General features: G+C 49.0%; 1 protein-coding gene across 4 annotated transcripts in view; it reads right to left on the minus strand.

Moving 5' to 3' along the window:
* IGSF3 (immunoglobulin superfamily member 3) overlaps positions 1-13751 on the minus strand; it is a 100565-nt gene extending 86814 nt beyond the window's left edge. For 3 of the 4 annotated variants that reach the window (XR_009504300.1, XM_059928733.1, XM_059928712.1), the window contains exons 1-2: positions 13641-13751; positions 12333-13004 (exon numbers count right to left, since the gene is read on the minus strand). Coding sequence is in view for 3 of the 4 variants with exons in the window: in XM_059928733.1 (XP_059784716.1) it covers positions 12333-12375 (43 nt within the window). In the remaining variant the exon portion in view is untranslated. Of the gene's footprint in view, positions 1-12332; positions 13005-13130; positions 13210-13640 lie in introns of those variants that run through there. The other variant, XM_059928720.1, reaches the window with a different exon arrangement.
* Between the last annotated feature and the right edge of the window lie 354 nt (positions 13752-14105).

The raw sequence follows: 14105 nt of genomic DNA on the forward strand, positions 1-14105 counted from the left end.
GGACACTTCTGGCAGCGAGAACCAGAGCTAACATTAGAGAGCGGGTGGGAAAAAAAATAAAGAAATGACAATTTGGAGAGCAGCTGTAATCCAATACAGCCTAATAAGTGACACCTATATGAAGTCACATTCAAATTCCAAGCAAAGCACGTGAAAGCTTTAGGCCCCGCACCCCTGATCTTTTGATTGACCTGACGTAATTTCATGAAAAACATCGGTGAACACCACTAACCAGCAGGCCTCCTATCTACTTTGCGGCATCTCCGTGAGAGCCAGCCCTTGACACACTGCACAGACATCAGTGAGCCTGGACAGTATCTTCATGCGTGTCTGGCCTGTCATTGCTCGCTGTACCAGCACAGAGATTTGGTAAAACACTGGTCACATTCATGGAACGTCTTGAACTCTCTTGACATAGCAAATGTTCAGTAGGCCCTGTCCCCATGCCAAAGGCAAACAAAACTCTGTCGCCAGCAAGGAGGACACCCGGTCTCTCCAAAGGACGCCAAAGTCCCTGTCCTGCCTCCTCTGCGGAACCTTGCCAATCTCTGGGATGCAGGCAGGATGATCAGGGGCTAGGGGAGATTATGCTCTGAACGTCTTAAGCGATTAGTTCCTTAAAATCCTCCACCTGACTTCAGTCCTTCCCCGTTACAGATGACAGAGGAAAAGCCTACTTGATTAAAGCTGAATGCCTATACATTTGAAAAAGGGAAAATATGCAGAAGAAAACAAGAGTCAGATTACGGATGGGCATAGCACCAGCCCCGGGACATCAGGGGCTGCTGAATAAATTATGACAAGGAAGCACATACATTAACCATAGATTCGCCATAAATACCTCAGCCCTTCCGGTTCTCACAGTTACTTACTTTCCCTCAAAGTATAGATGGAATCTGGCCTTGTCCTCAAGTGTGGCCTGGCTCTCCCTAGATTCCAAATATGGGAAATTACAGCTCTTCTGTGGTGGGGTAAGAGTGGGAAGGCAATACTTGTGTTGCGTAACGTTTTAATTAAAACAAAGACAACGTACCCAGAGTCTCTTTCTCGTCTGCTGGGAGAGTTTTCCAGGCCTCCTTCCACTCTCTCCCCACCCAGGCCATCAGTCTTTTCCTCCCCTCCAGAATAATAACCCCTTTAAAATAAGGGGATTATGCATAATGAGATCTGCAAAGAGTCTTCTAAAATAAATTCAAGTCTAGAGCCACATTCGTTTCCATCTACTTTCAGCCTTCTTAGAAATCCACCCTTGGGGGTGGGGGGTGAAGTGGAAGGATCCGGACTCGGAGTGTGAGAGAAAAAGGGGGCCACGACGGATGTCGCTCCTCCCAGCCGAGAGGTGCGGGGACACCCAGCTAAGAGTCATGCCCCATCCTGACACAGGGAAGGAGAAAGACCTGGGCAGGCGCTCAGAACGCAATCTTGCTTTTTTGTAACGCAATACCAGTAGACAGATTGCAGAACTCTCCAGCAAGCTACCTTACTGTACTGAAACGTCAGAAGACCTTAAGAAACTGCTCTAGCAAATCATCTCTGAACAGGGTCACGCAGGGTTGTCCAGCTTGGGGGTGAGCCGAGAACACACCTATCCGCACAGTCCCTCCTCTAACAAACCAACAGACGTGTCCATCTGCGAAGCAGAACCCCCCAACAGACCGCCCATCTCCAAACCAACACAAAACCACCGCGGAACAAAACCACTGAGGAGGAAAACCAGAAAGGCCTCTGAGAAGAGCTGCTCGTGGGGAGAAGGCCGGCCCTGCGCACAGGCTCCTGGGAGCAGCACTGCCTGCTCCGGGGCTCAAGCCGTCGCCGCCAGGCACAGCTTACAACCTGCCTGGGACCTGCAGACTTAGGGGACGTGGGCGAGAAGGGAGAAATACCAGGGACGAGGGAGAGAAGCGCAGATCAGGGCTTCTTAGGGTTCACCCCAGGTCAAGGGAAGGCCCCTGGGAAGGTGCAGACCTGGAAGAGTCCGTCAGTGTGTCCCGTGTCACCCAGCTGAGCTAACCCAGCAGCTTCCGGAAAACAACCGTGGTGAGAGCCTTGGGCTCCGGACAGGAGTTAAGGGAGGCCAAGTACCACGTAAGGGTGATCAGCCTTAACACCACCATACCCCTAACACCAGGGTCCTCAGCAGAAAGCTGGCTATGGATGCTGTCTCCTATCTGATGGCAAAGTATGTGACTATTCTAGGTCTCCTTTGTTCTGACTTCCTAGAAGTTCAGAGCTAAGTATGCAACTCCCAATTCCAATACAACATCCCCAGCAGTTAATAAGCACGTGCCACATAGCCAGGACTCAGGATATTTGCCCTTACAACTCTCCCCACCCCCAAGCTCCCGCCATCATTGGTACCCTTCTCTTACTCCTTCACCAGGCCTGCCCAGGGCATGTGTAATTCATGGCTGCTAATGAAGAGTGGAGAACAAAACAGGAAGAAAAGATTTAAGAAATAGTAAGAAAGAAGACTTACCTTAGGAAAAGAGTTCCCTTACGTCAGAGTGTCTTTCATTAATCTTTCTATTTATTGAAGATTAAAAATACCTATCAGGTGACTACTTCAAATGTTCATCATGATTTTAGCTTTTAGTTCTTGGTATTTGAGATAACAGAACAACGATTGCTTGTACCAGGCACTCAAATATTTGTCGAAGGAACAGATGGAAGTCTTTCCAGGAAAGTACTGGAAGGAGATTCTAACACAACAGTGGTCTCTGGGTGGGTGGTAGCCAGGTCAAACCCTGACGTTTAAGAAGGGTTGGCTGTGATATGTGAATCCGACGACCATCCCTCCAAAAGAGCGACTCTTAAAAATCAGGTCTAAAGGTGAACCATCCAAGAAACCTGCTTTTGCCCCCAGGGTTTTAAAGAAAGTCACATCAGTGAACCTGAGAAGTAACCCAACACTTGGAAATGATCATCTTTTTACAGCAATAGTTGCTCCTGCAGGGTTAAAGAAAAACAGTTCTCTTCCTTTGGGTTAAGGCCTTGAAGGTCTGGTAGCCAACAACCTTAAAGGTTATTCCAGTCCAGTTCACTCTAAATGGAAGAATCATTTGGGAGTGGAAAACGCAGGAAAACTTCTCATTTTTTTCCTAGTCCGTGAACAAATAAGAACAGTTGATTGAATTGGATACAAAATCCAGTATTTACAACTGTCCTCTTAACAAGTTTTGAATGGGCTTTATTTTAATTCAAGATTATAACTAAGGCAGTCAATAAAATATGTGTGTGCTTAATTTGTTAAATTTATGTGTTTCTAGAGAAAATATTCAGAATAAACAAGTCAATTATTTCTCTTCAGTACATTAAAACTTAAGGGTAGTGTTTTTATTATAATTCTTGCTCTTGATACAGCAAGACAAAATTGTTCTGTTATATAGCTATTGAATAAGGCTCACTACTCCCCAACGATTTCACCAATTACAGCTTCTTCTAGCTATAAAAGAACCAGATCAGTTCTGATATGGCCATAAAATTAAGACTGAAAAAATAGTGGAATACATCACCCCTTTAAAATCAAGTTGTTGAACAATATGTTTTGTATGAGTCCATTTATGTCCAAAAAAATCTATATTTGTGTAAGTATATGAATAGAAATTATAGAAAAAAAGCCTGAGAGAACATAGTGTATCAAACTGTAGAGAATATATTTCAGACTCAGCAAGGGGCACAGGGCAGAGAGGGGAACTTTCACTTTATACTTTCTGTCGGTACTGTTTGGATTTTTACAACAGAACTATATTCACGTCACTCTGTCCAAAAATTAGAAGTCAAAGAAATAAAGCAAGCAAATATAAGCCGTCTTGTGAAACTGCAACTAACAGCTCAGTACCTTTCTTTTATGTAACATTTTACCCTGAAGCACTTTATTTGTTGTTTTAAATTATGACAAATCTTCAGTGAAAATCGAGATTTCCTTCCTGATGGGGGTGTTACATCTAAGAGGTTGTGAAATTTCATTCTCTGGAAGTCTTTAGAAAGGGTGGGTATGTGGGGTGGGGAGGTGGTAACTGGCCAGGACAGGGAAGGTGTGGTTTTCCCTGAAGCCAGGATGGTTACTCACACACAGGTCTCCGGTTCCTGTTCCTCCTCCTCCTCCTAAAAGCCCTTCCTAGCAAAGTCAAATCAAGGTTGCCCATGCAACCAGTTAATGGGCAAAAACCCCTAGGTAAGTTACGTAAGCTCTTTAGGGTTCTCAAAGTTAACACTTGGGGTGAGGAAGCTGGCCACCTTACAGGTTTCAAAATCACCTCACCATGATACCACTTTCCCTAAGCTGCAGACACAGGGCTAAGGTACCTAATGCGTCCAGGCTATGTCTCCTTTGGTCACCGGCAACCCAGAGCACCAAACTAATTTTGCTTTAAAACTGGACTACTGTATCAAATGTGAGGGGTCACACTGATTATCACGTAGAAAAAACAGATTAATACTACTTAATAAATGCTGCCTGGCTGGGAGACAGAAGATTTCAAATTTAGGTGGCTCTTGGGGGAAGGGGAGTTAATAAAGGGGGTCCCTGAGAAGGAGGTAGTCAGCCCATCTCATGACATGGCTCCGTTACCAGCATAACACAAGCAGAAGCCAGTGCCCAGCTGAGAGCAGAGAAAGTGTTTGCAGAGGTTGCCATGGAAAAGGAGGAGCAGACCGTACCCCAGAGTAGCGGAAAATGGGTGTTACAAGCAAAAGCAGAAACAAATACATGAAAATAACACCAACTTAAGGCAATTCTGAACATACTCCACTACATCAAAGAATCATAATGGGGGACTTCCCTGGTGGCGCAGTGGTTAAGAGTCCGCCTGCCAACGCAGGGGATGCGGGTTCGAGCCCTGGTCCAGGAAGATCCCACATGCCGCAGAGCAACTAAGCCCATGCGCCACAACTACTGAGCCTGCGCTCTAGAGCCCGCGAGCCACAACTACTTAGCCCGCGCACCTAGAGCCCAGGCTCTGCAACAAGAGAAGCCACCACAACGAAAAGCCCGCATGCCACAACAAAAACCCAACGCAGCCAAAAATAAATAAATAAAATAAATAAATTTATAAAAAAAAAAAAAGAATCATAATGGGAAAGAACACATAGCTGGTATCAGATTTCTTCCCTCTGTTTTAATAAAGGGAAGGTCTGGGGACCTGTAAGTTGATGGGAAGAGGTCCCACGAGAAGACTGGACACCAGTCTCTTTGAGTTCACAGTTTTGTTAGAATGTCTTTGCTCTGATGATGTTTTGATGGATACACAAAAGCTCTTCCTTCGGTACAGAAACAGGTCCCCTTCACTTCCACTCTGGACCCCCCACCTCCAGTAATGCCCCCTGCCCTCCCTGCCACTTCTCCCGCTGGTCCTCTAGGACACCCACCTACAGCTCTCTGGTATCTACCATCTGTCTCTGATCCAAATACCTAGACCTCACACCAACCGACTGTTCCAGCTCTTCCCATCAGCACCTCTAGGGCCCAGGCCCACTGACACCCGGGCTTCTCCACCCCTTTAGAAGTCTTCTCAAAGCAGCCCCTGGTGCCCTGGTGTCCTCCACCCCACAATTCTGCCAGGACCTCACTCTCCTATTACTTAAAAAAATGCCTAAAATTCCCGCCCATCCAGAAAGCCCTTCCAGACTGACCATTCGAGAGCTACTCCAGTCGCATCCCTCTCCTGGACAGCGCATTCCCTTCACTCCTCCTGCTAAGCTGAAAGCAAGACCAAACTTGTCTCGCCTCTCCTTCCCCAACAAGACAACTGTCCTTGGAGAGCACGTGGTATATCACTGTCTCCCTGTCCACTTGCAAAGTGATTTACCACTTTTTTTACCCCAGGCTTTAGATGATCATCTCCTAGAGGGGAGGAACATGGTTGTGTGCCAGCAAAGCCTGGATCACCTGGGTGAAGGGAAATAGGGTATTCGGGTGAATATCTTAGAGGGTTAATAGAGGGTTAGGCAGAACCTTTGTTTCAACTCTCATGATCATAAAGCCTATTACAAATAGGCCTATTATAAGCCTATTTTTAAGATACACCTGACCACTTCCCAGCCTGAGTAGAGTTAATATAATTTAATCTTTGATTCAGAATCTTGCAGTGCCCCCCAGGCTCATCATTCTCTCCTGCTACTATAATTACAGATGCGGAAGATGTAGAGACTGGGCTGATGGTGGCCTGGAAGCCAATTTCTAGAATCAATCCCTGCTACTACATCTTGTGATTTTCACGATCCTGAAAGTGGAGCTCAAAAATAAAAACAAAATCCCACTTAGCTGGGATGGGATTCCAGTTAAGGGAGGCCCATATGCCATGGTCTTTGTTAAGTGCCCGCCACTGTGGCCCACAATTAGTCACTTAATAAAGGGGTCTCGATGAGGGAATTTGGCAACATGTGATTTTCTACAAATATAAAGCTTGGTTTTGATGCAACCATTCCTTTCTTTGAAAAGCAGGGCCATTCACACACAGGTGTCCTAAATTTCCTTAAATTAAAATCCAACCGTTTACAAGGAATAGCTGTGCTCACATCGAAGCAGCAAAGAAACAGGTGTCCAATCACGGTGAATGAGGAACTCCCAAAGGAACCTACAAATAATAATCAAGGAGCCATAATTCAGGATGCACAAGGCCAGGGACCATGGGAGGCCAGTAAGTGGAGCCACTTCATCCAGTTCCCAGGCTAGGGCTCAGTGGAAGTGGTCTGCCTGAGCTCCACAGACCCAGTCTAAGCCCAAATCCCAAACTCATTACAATCTGAACTAATTCTCTGTGTCCGGCATCATCTTGCATGAACTGGTCCCTAAAACTACTGACAGTCATTTCTCCAATCCCTATGCCACCACTATGCCACCACTATGACTGCCGACTCCTCTGCATTTGCAGGACTCTTAATGGGAAGAGAATGCCCTCTCCATCCAAAGACTGCCCACTTCTGAAAGCCCAGCCCAAGTCCTCACGCATAGGTCTTTCCCAGTGACCTATGGGAAACAACAACCAGTGACTACATTGAAATTTACCTTGAACTTCCCGGGAGTCCATGGACAGATTTCAGGAGGTATGTGAACTTGAACGGGAAAAAAAATTACATCTTTATTTTCACGAACCTCTAAGTTAACTGTTCCTTAATTGTGAATGTAGGCAAGCATCATGGTAATGTTTCCAGGACCTGTGACTGTCACAATACAAATCACACATACTTTCATATCACATCACAGTGGATGCAGATACCTCAAAATATCATTTTCACCCTTCACTACAGCAAAATTACATAACTGTTAGATCTGCTGGTAGATCTTGTTGTTTAATGTGTTATTAAAGAAGCACATTGCTGTATCATAAATTTTTTAAAATATTTTGATGGCAGCATTTCAATATAATTGATTTTCTCTGTTATCCTATGTTTTTATTTATGCATTTGAGAATGTTATCCTAAGAAGGGGTCCATAGGCTTCACCAGGCTGCCAAATGGATCCATGGCACAAAAAAGGTTAAGAACCCCTGGTCAGTGGAGTAAAAGCACGAGCTCTATAGCCAGACAACCTGGATTCAAATCCAGGCTCTGCCAATTTCTAGCTCTTTCCCTTTGAGCACAATGATTTGAACTCCCTGAGCCTTGAATTTCCTCATCTTGATCGAGGGAGTCAATATAGAAATAACACCTACCTTGTGAAACCATTCATTCATCAAAAATTTAACTGAATACCTACTTTGTGCCAGGCACAAGGCTGAGTTCTGGGGCTACAGTAATGAACTGGACAGAGACGGTCCCTAAGCACTTTATACAGAAGATCATGCTATATAAAGTGTTTGGCAGTGACTGGCACATAAGCATTCTATAAACACTACAGTACCACTGTTAAAACCACAATATTGAGCATTCAATTATATGCTGATTTGTGTTGCTTCCCATGTCATAAGTGTTGGTTCATCTAGCTCATGCCTTCCCAACAAGGCTTCCTGGAGGCCCGGGGCGGGGCCTCGTACTCAGAGGGGCAACTTGTTAGATGCAAGAACACAGGATTTGAACCAAACGGTCCTGATTTCAAAACCCTGTTCTGCCACTTCCTAGCTTTGTAACTGTGCCAGAGACCAAGAGCTGACCCCCCAAAATCCATCCTCTCCTTCCCCTACAATAATAGAACCCCAGTTTTGGCTGGATACTTAGAATTAAGGATGACATTTCCCAGCCTCCGTTGCAGCAAAGTATGGTCACGTGATCAAGTTCTAACCAATGGGGATATAAGCAGAAGTAATGTGTTCACCAGGGCATGCCCTTCACCAACCCTTTTCCTCCTTCCTAATGGTTGGGGCTAGCACAGCCATCTTGGACCATGAGATGACTTTGGGAATAGAGGCCTGCACTTGGAACAAGACAGAAAGGACCTGGTCCCCACCCCTGTGGAGCACCATTTCAAACTGGTACAGTCATCTACCTCAGGCAAGTTCCTTAACCTCCCTGGACCTCAATATCCCCATCTACGAAAGAATGATAATATAAGGTATCTAGCTGGCAAGATTGTTTGAGGATTTAATGAGCTAGGACTTGCTTCACAGTAAGGGCTAGAGTTAGGAGAGGTGGTAGTACTACTGTTCTCTTGCTGCAATGACAAATGGAGGGGATTGGGACATCTTAACACAGCCCTGGGTGCCCAGGGGTGGCTCAATGATTCACACAGTTGAAAGGCATCTTAGCTACCCTAGTCCTGACAAGAATTCCCTTCTCTGGCACCCTTGTCAAATGGTCCCCAGAAAAGGGAAGGGCACTGCCTCTGGGACAACTGTTGGGACAGTGGTGTTTGTTCATCCGTAAATCACGATTCCCATCCTCTTCCTTCAGAACCCTTCCCCGACTGCCCCAAGCCACCTCACTGCTCTCCACTTCCTCCTCCTTCTCCTCTGCCTTTGATCACCCAGTCCTGCCTCTGAGCTCACTCCCCCCAGAACATCAAAGTCCCTTTCAATCTCTTTTGGAAGCACCCTCTGGCCTCACCCCTAAGAAGCCATCCCTAACTAACTGGGAAGGTCGTGATCGCTTCCTCAGTCCCAACCTATTCAAACAAGAGGCTTTTCAAACTCTACGAATGAATTTCTCTCCCACTGGAGAAGAACACAGATGACCATCTGACATCTACAAGTTCTCTGTGTTGATCCAGGGATGTCCCAATCACTTACATTTTTCATTGCTAACACTTTCAAAGCTATTTCAGCTTGTTTGCAACATCAGCACTGGTCTGGAAGGCCTAACTCTTCATGGTTATGCAAAATTGAAATTTGCTTTATGTGCTTAAAGCTTATATTCAACTTTCCTGATTATTCCCTTCCTGCTCTTGCAGAGACAAATCCTATTGTCTCCCCCACAGTGCTGTCACCTTTCCATGTCCCTGTCACTCACACAGGCTGCTCCCTGCCCCGGGCCTAGGCACAGACACAACCACCCTCTTCTCTCCTCATTCCCTCTTTCACACTCAAGCCACGTCCACACCAGCCCCTGTTCTCTCTCATCTTCTGCCCCTCTGGCTCCATCCCTTCTCGGTAGCGGAGACTCTACTATCCTCTTGGCTCAACCAAGCCCACGCTTAAGACGGCTTTAGAACTGGAATAAGGGTGGCCATGGCAGCCGATGTTTCCCTAGTTGGGTGGGGCACCCAGGGCTGCAACAGGACGAAACAAGACACGGTGGTCAAGAGGGCAGGAATCGGTGGTCAAGAGGGCAGGAATCGGTACCCAAGCAGGCAGAAAAGGAGGAACCTGATCCAAATCCTAGACATCGGTAAAGGAAGGGAGTGGAACGCACGGGTCTGATGATGTCGAGGGAGTCACAAGCATCTCAGATTTACCCTGTATACCCCTCACATACTGTCACAGGGTTTTCTCAAATTGCCACTTCTGGAGGCTGGCAGCACCTGTATCAGTCTCACTTTGCAGAGCACTTAAACTGGTCCTACTTTTTACATACAAAATTTTATTCCAAGTGTGTGACCCACCTGGACACAAAACCTTGAGAGTCTCTGCTATTTTCAATTCATATTACACATTAATTTTCATTACACAGCCAGAATGCTGAGACATGAATCAGATCACACCAGATTGCAAGCAAGAAATAAGACCCCAACCTGGGTCTTGCTCCCTCCACAAAGACCTTCTAGTCTCCAAGGTTAACAAAGTAGTAGCGAGGCCCCCTCCCTGCCATGCTGCCAGTCATGGAGTGATAAGAAAAGGTGAGATTTCACCAGTGGGGAATCAAAAAACCAGGCATGTCCACAGTTCTAAACCTCCCCACTCTCACCCAGGTGTGGTCTTCTACCACCGTTCCCCTTTGACACCACCTTGACACTCATTTTCCTCCATGGCACCTGTTTATACTTGAGGCTGGGAGTGGAGGAAAGATACTAGTGCCCGGTGCCAGGGCTCCACTCCAGAGTGGCCCAGAGGGTGAACAGAAGGGGAACCAGCCAGCAGCCTTACATTTCTGGAGCAGCCAGGAGAAACAAAAGGCACAAATGTCACATTGCCTTGTTTGCCCATCGGTGGTTCCTTCTCCTGCCCTGGGCCCTACCCTTCCACTCAGCCCTCTTTCCCGCCTTAGCCACACCATCAACCCCATGCCCAAGCCTCCCGGAGGGCTTCCCCTGTTTGTCCTCTTGTATGCACATGAATCACTAATTACTGATTTAAACCCAGACACTAAGTGAATGACAAACACCAATACAATATTTAGGATTGGCGAATGGAGAGCTACCTGTCTTCTTGACTCTGCCTGAGCATACAGGAGACACAGAGACACCGTATCCTGACCCACACCTGAGCAGACGACTGACTAAACTTGCTGCCAGACGGGGTGTCCCTGTGAGTGTTGAGGAGGCGAGGGCAGAGCTGGCAGTGACGAACTCACACACCGGTTCTCTAACTCAGCTCCACACTGGAATTGTCTAGGAGAGCTAAAAGACTCATGCCTGGGTCACCTTCCCAGAGAATCTGGTTTAATTGGTCTGGGGTCGCTGCCTGGACATCGGGATTTTTTAAAGCTCCCCCAGTGATTCTAACATGCCCCCAAGTTTGAGAACCACTGATGGAACATACTTACCTGCTCCCGACATTGTTCAAAGCAGTCAAGACCTTTAGAACACCTTATAGCCTTTAACTGTCAAGATAGCCCTTGGCGGTACACCCCATTTTGCTGTGATTCAGACGTCAATCATGGTCAGGCTGAGATCTGAACTCAGGTTCTCCACCGCCAAAGTCCACTCTCTTTCCACTCTCTGTGAACTCTTGCAACGGTGTAGACAACACATGAAAGCAATCTCCACTGCCGGTAGGTCACAAGTAAGTCCCATAAATGCAAGACACCTAGATGTGGAGATGCAAACACCACAAGCAGCAGTGATGACCTCTTCTGAATGCAGGGGACTGAGCTGAACCCAGAGGGCAGCGGGGTGTGCTCACGTGCCAGGTCTAAGGCAATGGAGGGAGAGGATGCATCAGATCCTGGCCAGGGAGCTTATTCTAGACCCGAGATGTGTCCTGAGATACCACACTTAAGAGTAAGACAGCATTCGATGGCATGGAAAGCACTGTTAAATCAGAGAATGTCGGGCAAAGGGGGGCCTCTTCAATGGGAGGGAATCTTAAGAGAGGTGCCAAGGGTTCACCTCTCAAGCCACAGTTTCTCCATCCCGATCTAACCATCCTAACCTTCTGTGGGGTCACAAAACCCGATCCTAGCACAGCCCCCTACCAGGCACCACTCCTCCAGTCTCTCTTCCCCCCAGAACTACGATCTGAGCTTCTTTGGTGAGGGGACATATGACTAGACCCTCAAACATTTTTAGTCCACTGATCACTTAGGTAGGGCAAAGTACCCCTTCAACCCCTATTCCACCCACGCTTACTTCCCCGTCAAAAAAACCAAAAAACAAAAACAACACCATCGTTATCACCAAACCAACTTTCCTGAGAGTGGGAATAACCTTGCCACTTCGGATTAGGAATTGACGTGGACTGACACAGACATTTAGATGCTGAAGCACCACGTTTATAAAATACAAGAAACCAATCCACGATCCACACGGAGTCCCTAAAGCGTCGACATAGATGGGGGACCCCACGGCGAGGCCCGGGACAGACACTAAGGACAGCAAATGTTCCTTCTTAAAGACAACAAACGATGTGCCACCTTTCGTCCTGGGTCAGAAATGGGGCTCTATTCCAACCTGTGACACACGCCGCTGCCTCCCGGGGTCCCCCAAAGCCGAGTGTTGATGGGAAAGAACCACAAGGAATTACAGGAGCCAAGAGCAGGTTAAACTTTCACATCGATCGTGCTGATAAGCAGCAGCCACTTACCCAGCACAGCCAGACAGCTCAGCACTGGGAAAAAGCACTTCATGTCGGCAGCCGAGAGGAGACACACAACACAGGGCGCTTCCTCTTCTCCCAGCACTTAATCTCTCATTTCTGGCAATCCACTTATAGCTCCAGAAGACAGTTTTGGAAACAGAATTTAACTCAGGGAATGAGAACAGGTTAAAGAGCTCAGCAGGAGGGAGTGGGGGAGGGGCGGCGGGTGGCAAGTGTTAAACTCCCCTAGGCTAAAGGAAGGGTCCAGAACAATTCGGGGACAGCGCTGGAGGCTCCTGCCACATCCTGTGCCTTGTGGTTTCCGCTGTAATTGTAGATTGCGGTGGATTAATCCTCAAGGAAAAGGAAAAAAAGAGTCTGAGAAAATCCTTTCATCCACTGATTATACAGAAATGTCCTTGGCTTCTCAGTGAAGGTGTCTGTAATCTCCCTCATTCGGATTCCCCAAAGGGAAAAGGGCAGGTTTTGTCAAATCCTTTGACAGCCAAATCGCCCTAGCCGGCCTCGACTGCTCTGGGTTTCTTCATCAAAAAGTCTGTCTCCATGCATGATGATGGGTCACGGGCCTGCCACCTGCCCCAGACCTGCCCGCAACGCACGAAGCAAGTTGGCGTTCGTTCGTCAGCCCTGAAGCGGTCCCACAATGCCAGCAGCTTTCTAAAACAAACACAACAGAGATTTATCAAAGGCAAGCACGGCCGCCGCAAAAGCGAGAGGGGCTGAGCGCCAAGCTGGTCCGGGCACCTGGTCCTGGACCAGGACGGTCAACCTTTGCAGTCTGACCTTGGCCAAGCCGCCACCTTAGCCTCCACCTCAGTTTCCCCGCACAGAGCCGAGCAATTGTGGGAAGCCCGATTGTTCCTGCAATACTTTCACCAAATGCTTCACTCCTGGGAATTCCTTCCGCCTCCCACCGAGCCCCGGCGCCGCGGGTAGCCCCACCCTCCGCGGGGGCAAATCGGGAAGAGGCTCCGAGGTGGGGCCGCCACTCCCCGTTCCACCCCCGGCCCTCGCCCTAAACGTGGGAGCTCGGCGCGCGCCGCGTCCCAGGTGGCCCCGCTATTGTTTTACCTTCCCGGGTGTTTATTTTTCGCTGATTGGGAAGAAAAGAGAAGGAGGGAGAAGGGAGCCCGGGGCTCCGCTTTCGCTGCCAGGGGAGGGGTCTCAGGCCGACCCCCCGAGCGGAGCCGCCGCCGGGCCCACCGCCGCCCCTCCCGCCGCCCTCCCCCCGGGCTCCGGCTCCCCTCGCTGCCGCCCCTCCCCGCGCCGCCCGCGCGCTCGCCGGATACCGACCTCGCCGCCGGCCCTCCGCCTCCGCGCGTCGGTCAGTCGGTCCGTCTGTCCCGGCGCACGCCTCTAGGGACGCGCCGCCTCCTCCCTCTGCTCCCGCAACGGCACCAGCAGCCGCGCTCCGGCCCCGCCCCAGTCCCCGCCCCCTCCACCCGGCCCGTTGCACCCGGGCCAGCCGAGCGCGGGGCGAGGGCGGTGGCCTCGGCTAGAGGCACCGCCCCCGGGCCCGCCCCTTCCCCCCCACCCACGGGGCCGCACGGACGCGCTGGGGGCCGGGCGGGGGCCCCGGGTGCGGCTGGTGGAGCCCCACCCGCACCTGCGGGTAGCAAGGGCCACCCGAGGACCTGGGCGTAGCTGGCGTGGGGGCCGGGCAGCGCCGAAAGTTAATCAGGGGGCTCACAAGCAGACTACCCGGCCGCCGGCTGGATGCACAGGCCCTTCCCAAAGCCCAGCAAAGGACCCCTGAGC

Source organism: Balaenoptera ricei, chromosome 1, assembly GCF_028023285.1.
Source record: "Balaenoptera ricei isolate mBalRic1 chromosome 1, mBalRic1.hap2, whole genome shotgun sequence".
Taxonomy (NCBI): domain Eukaryota; kingdom Metazoa; phylum Chordata; class Mammalia; order Artiodactyla; family Balaenopteridae; genus Balaenoptera; species Balaenoptera ricei.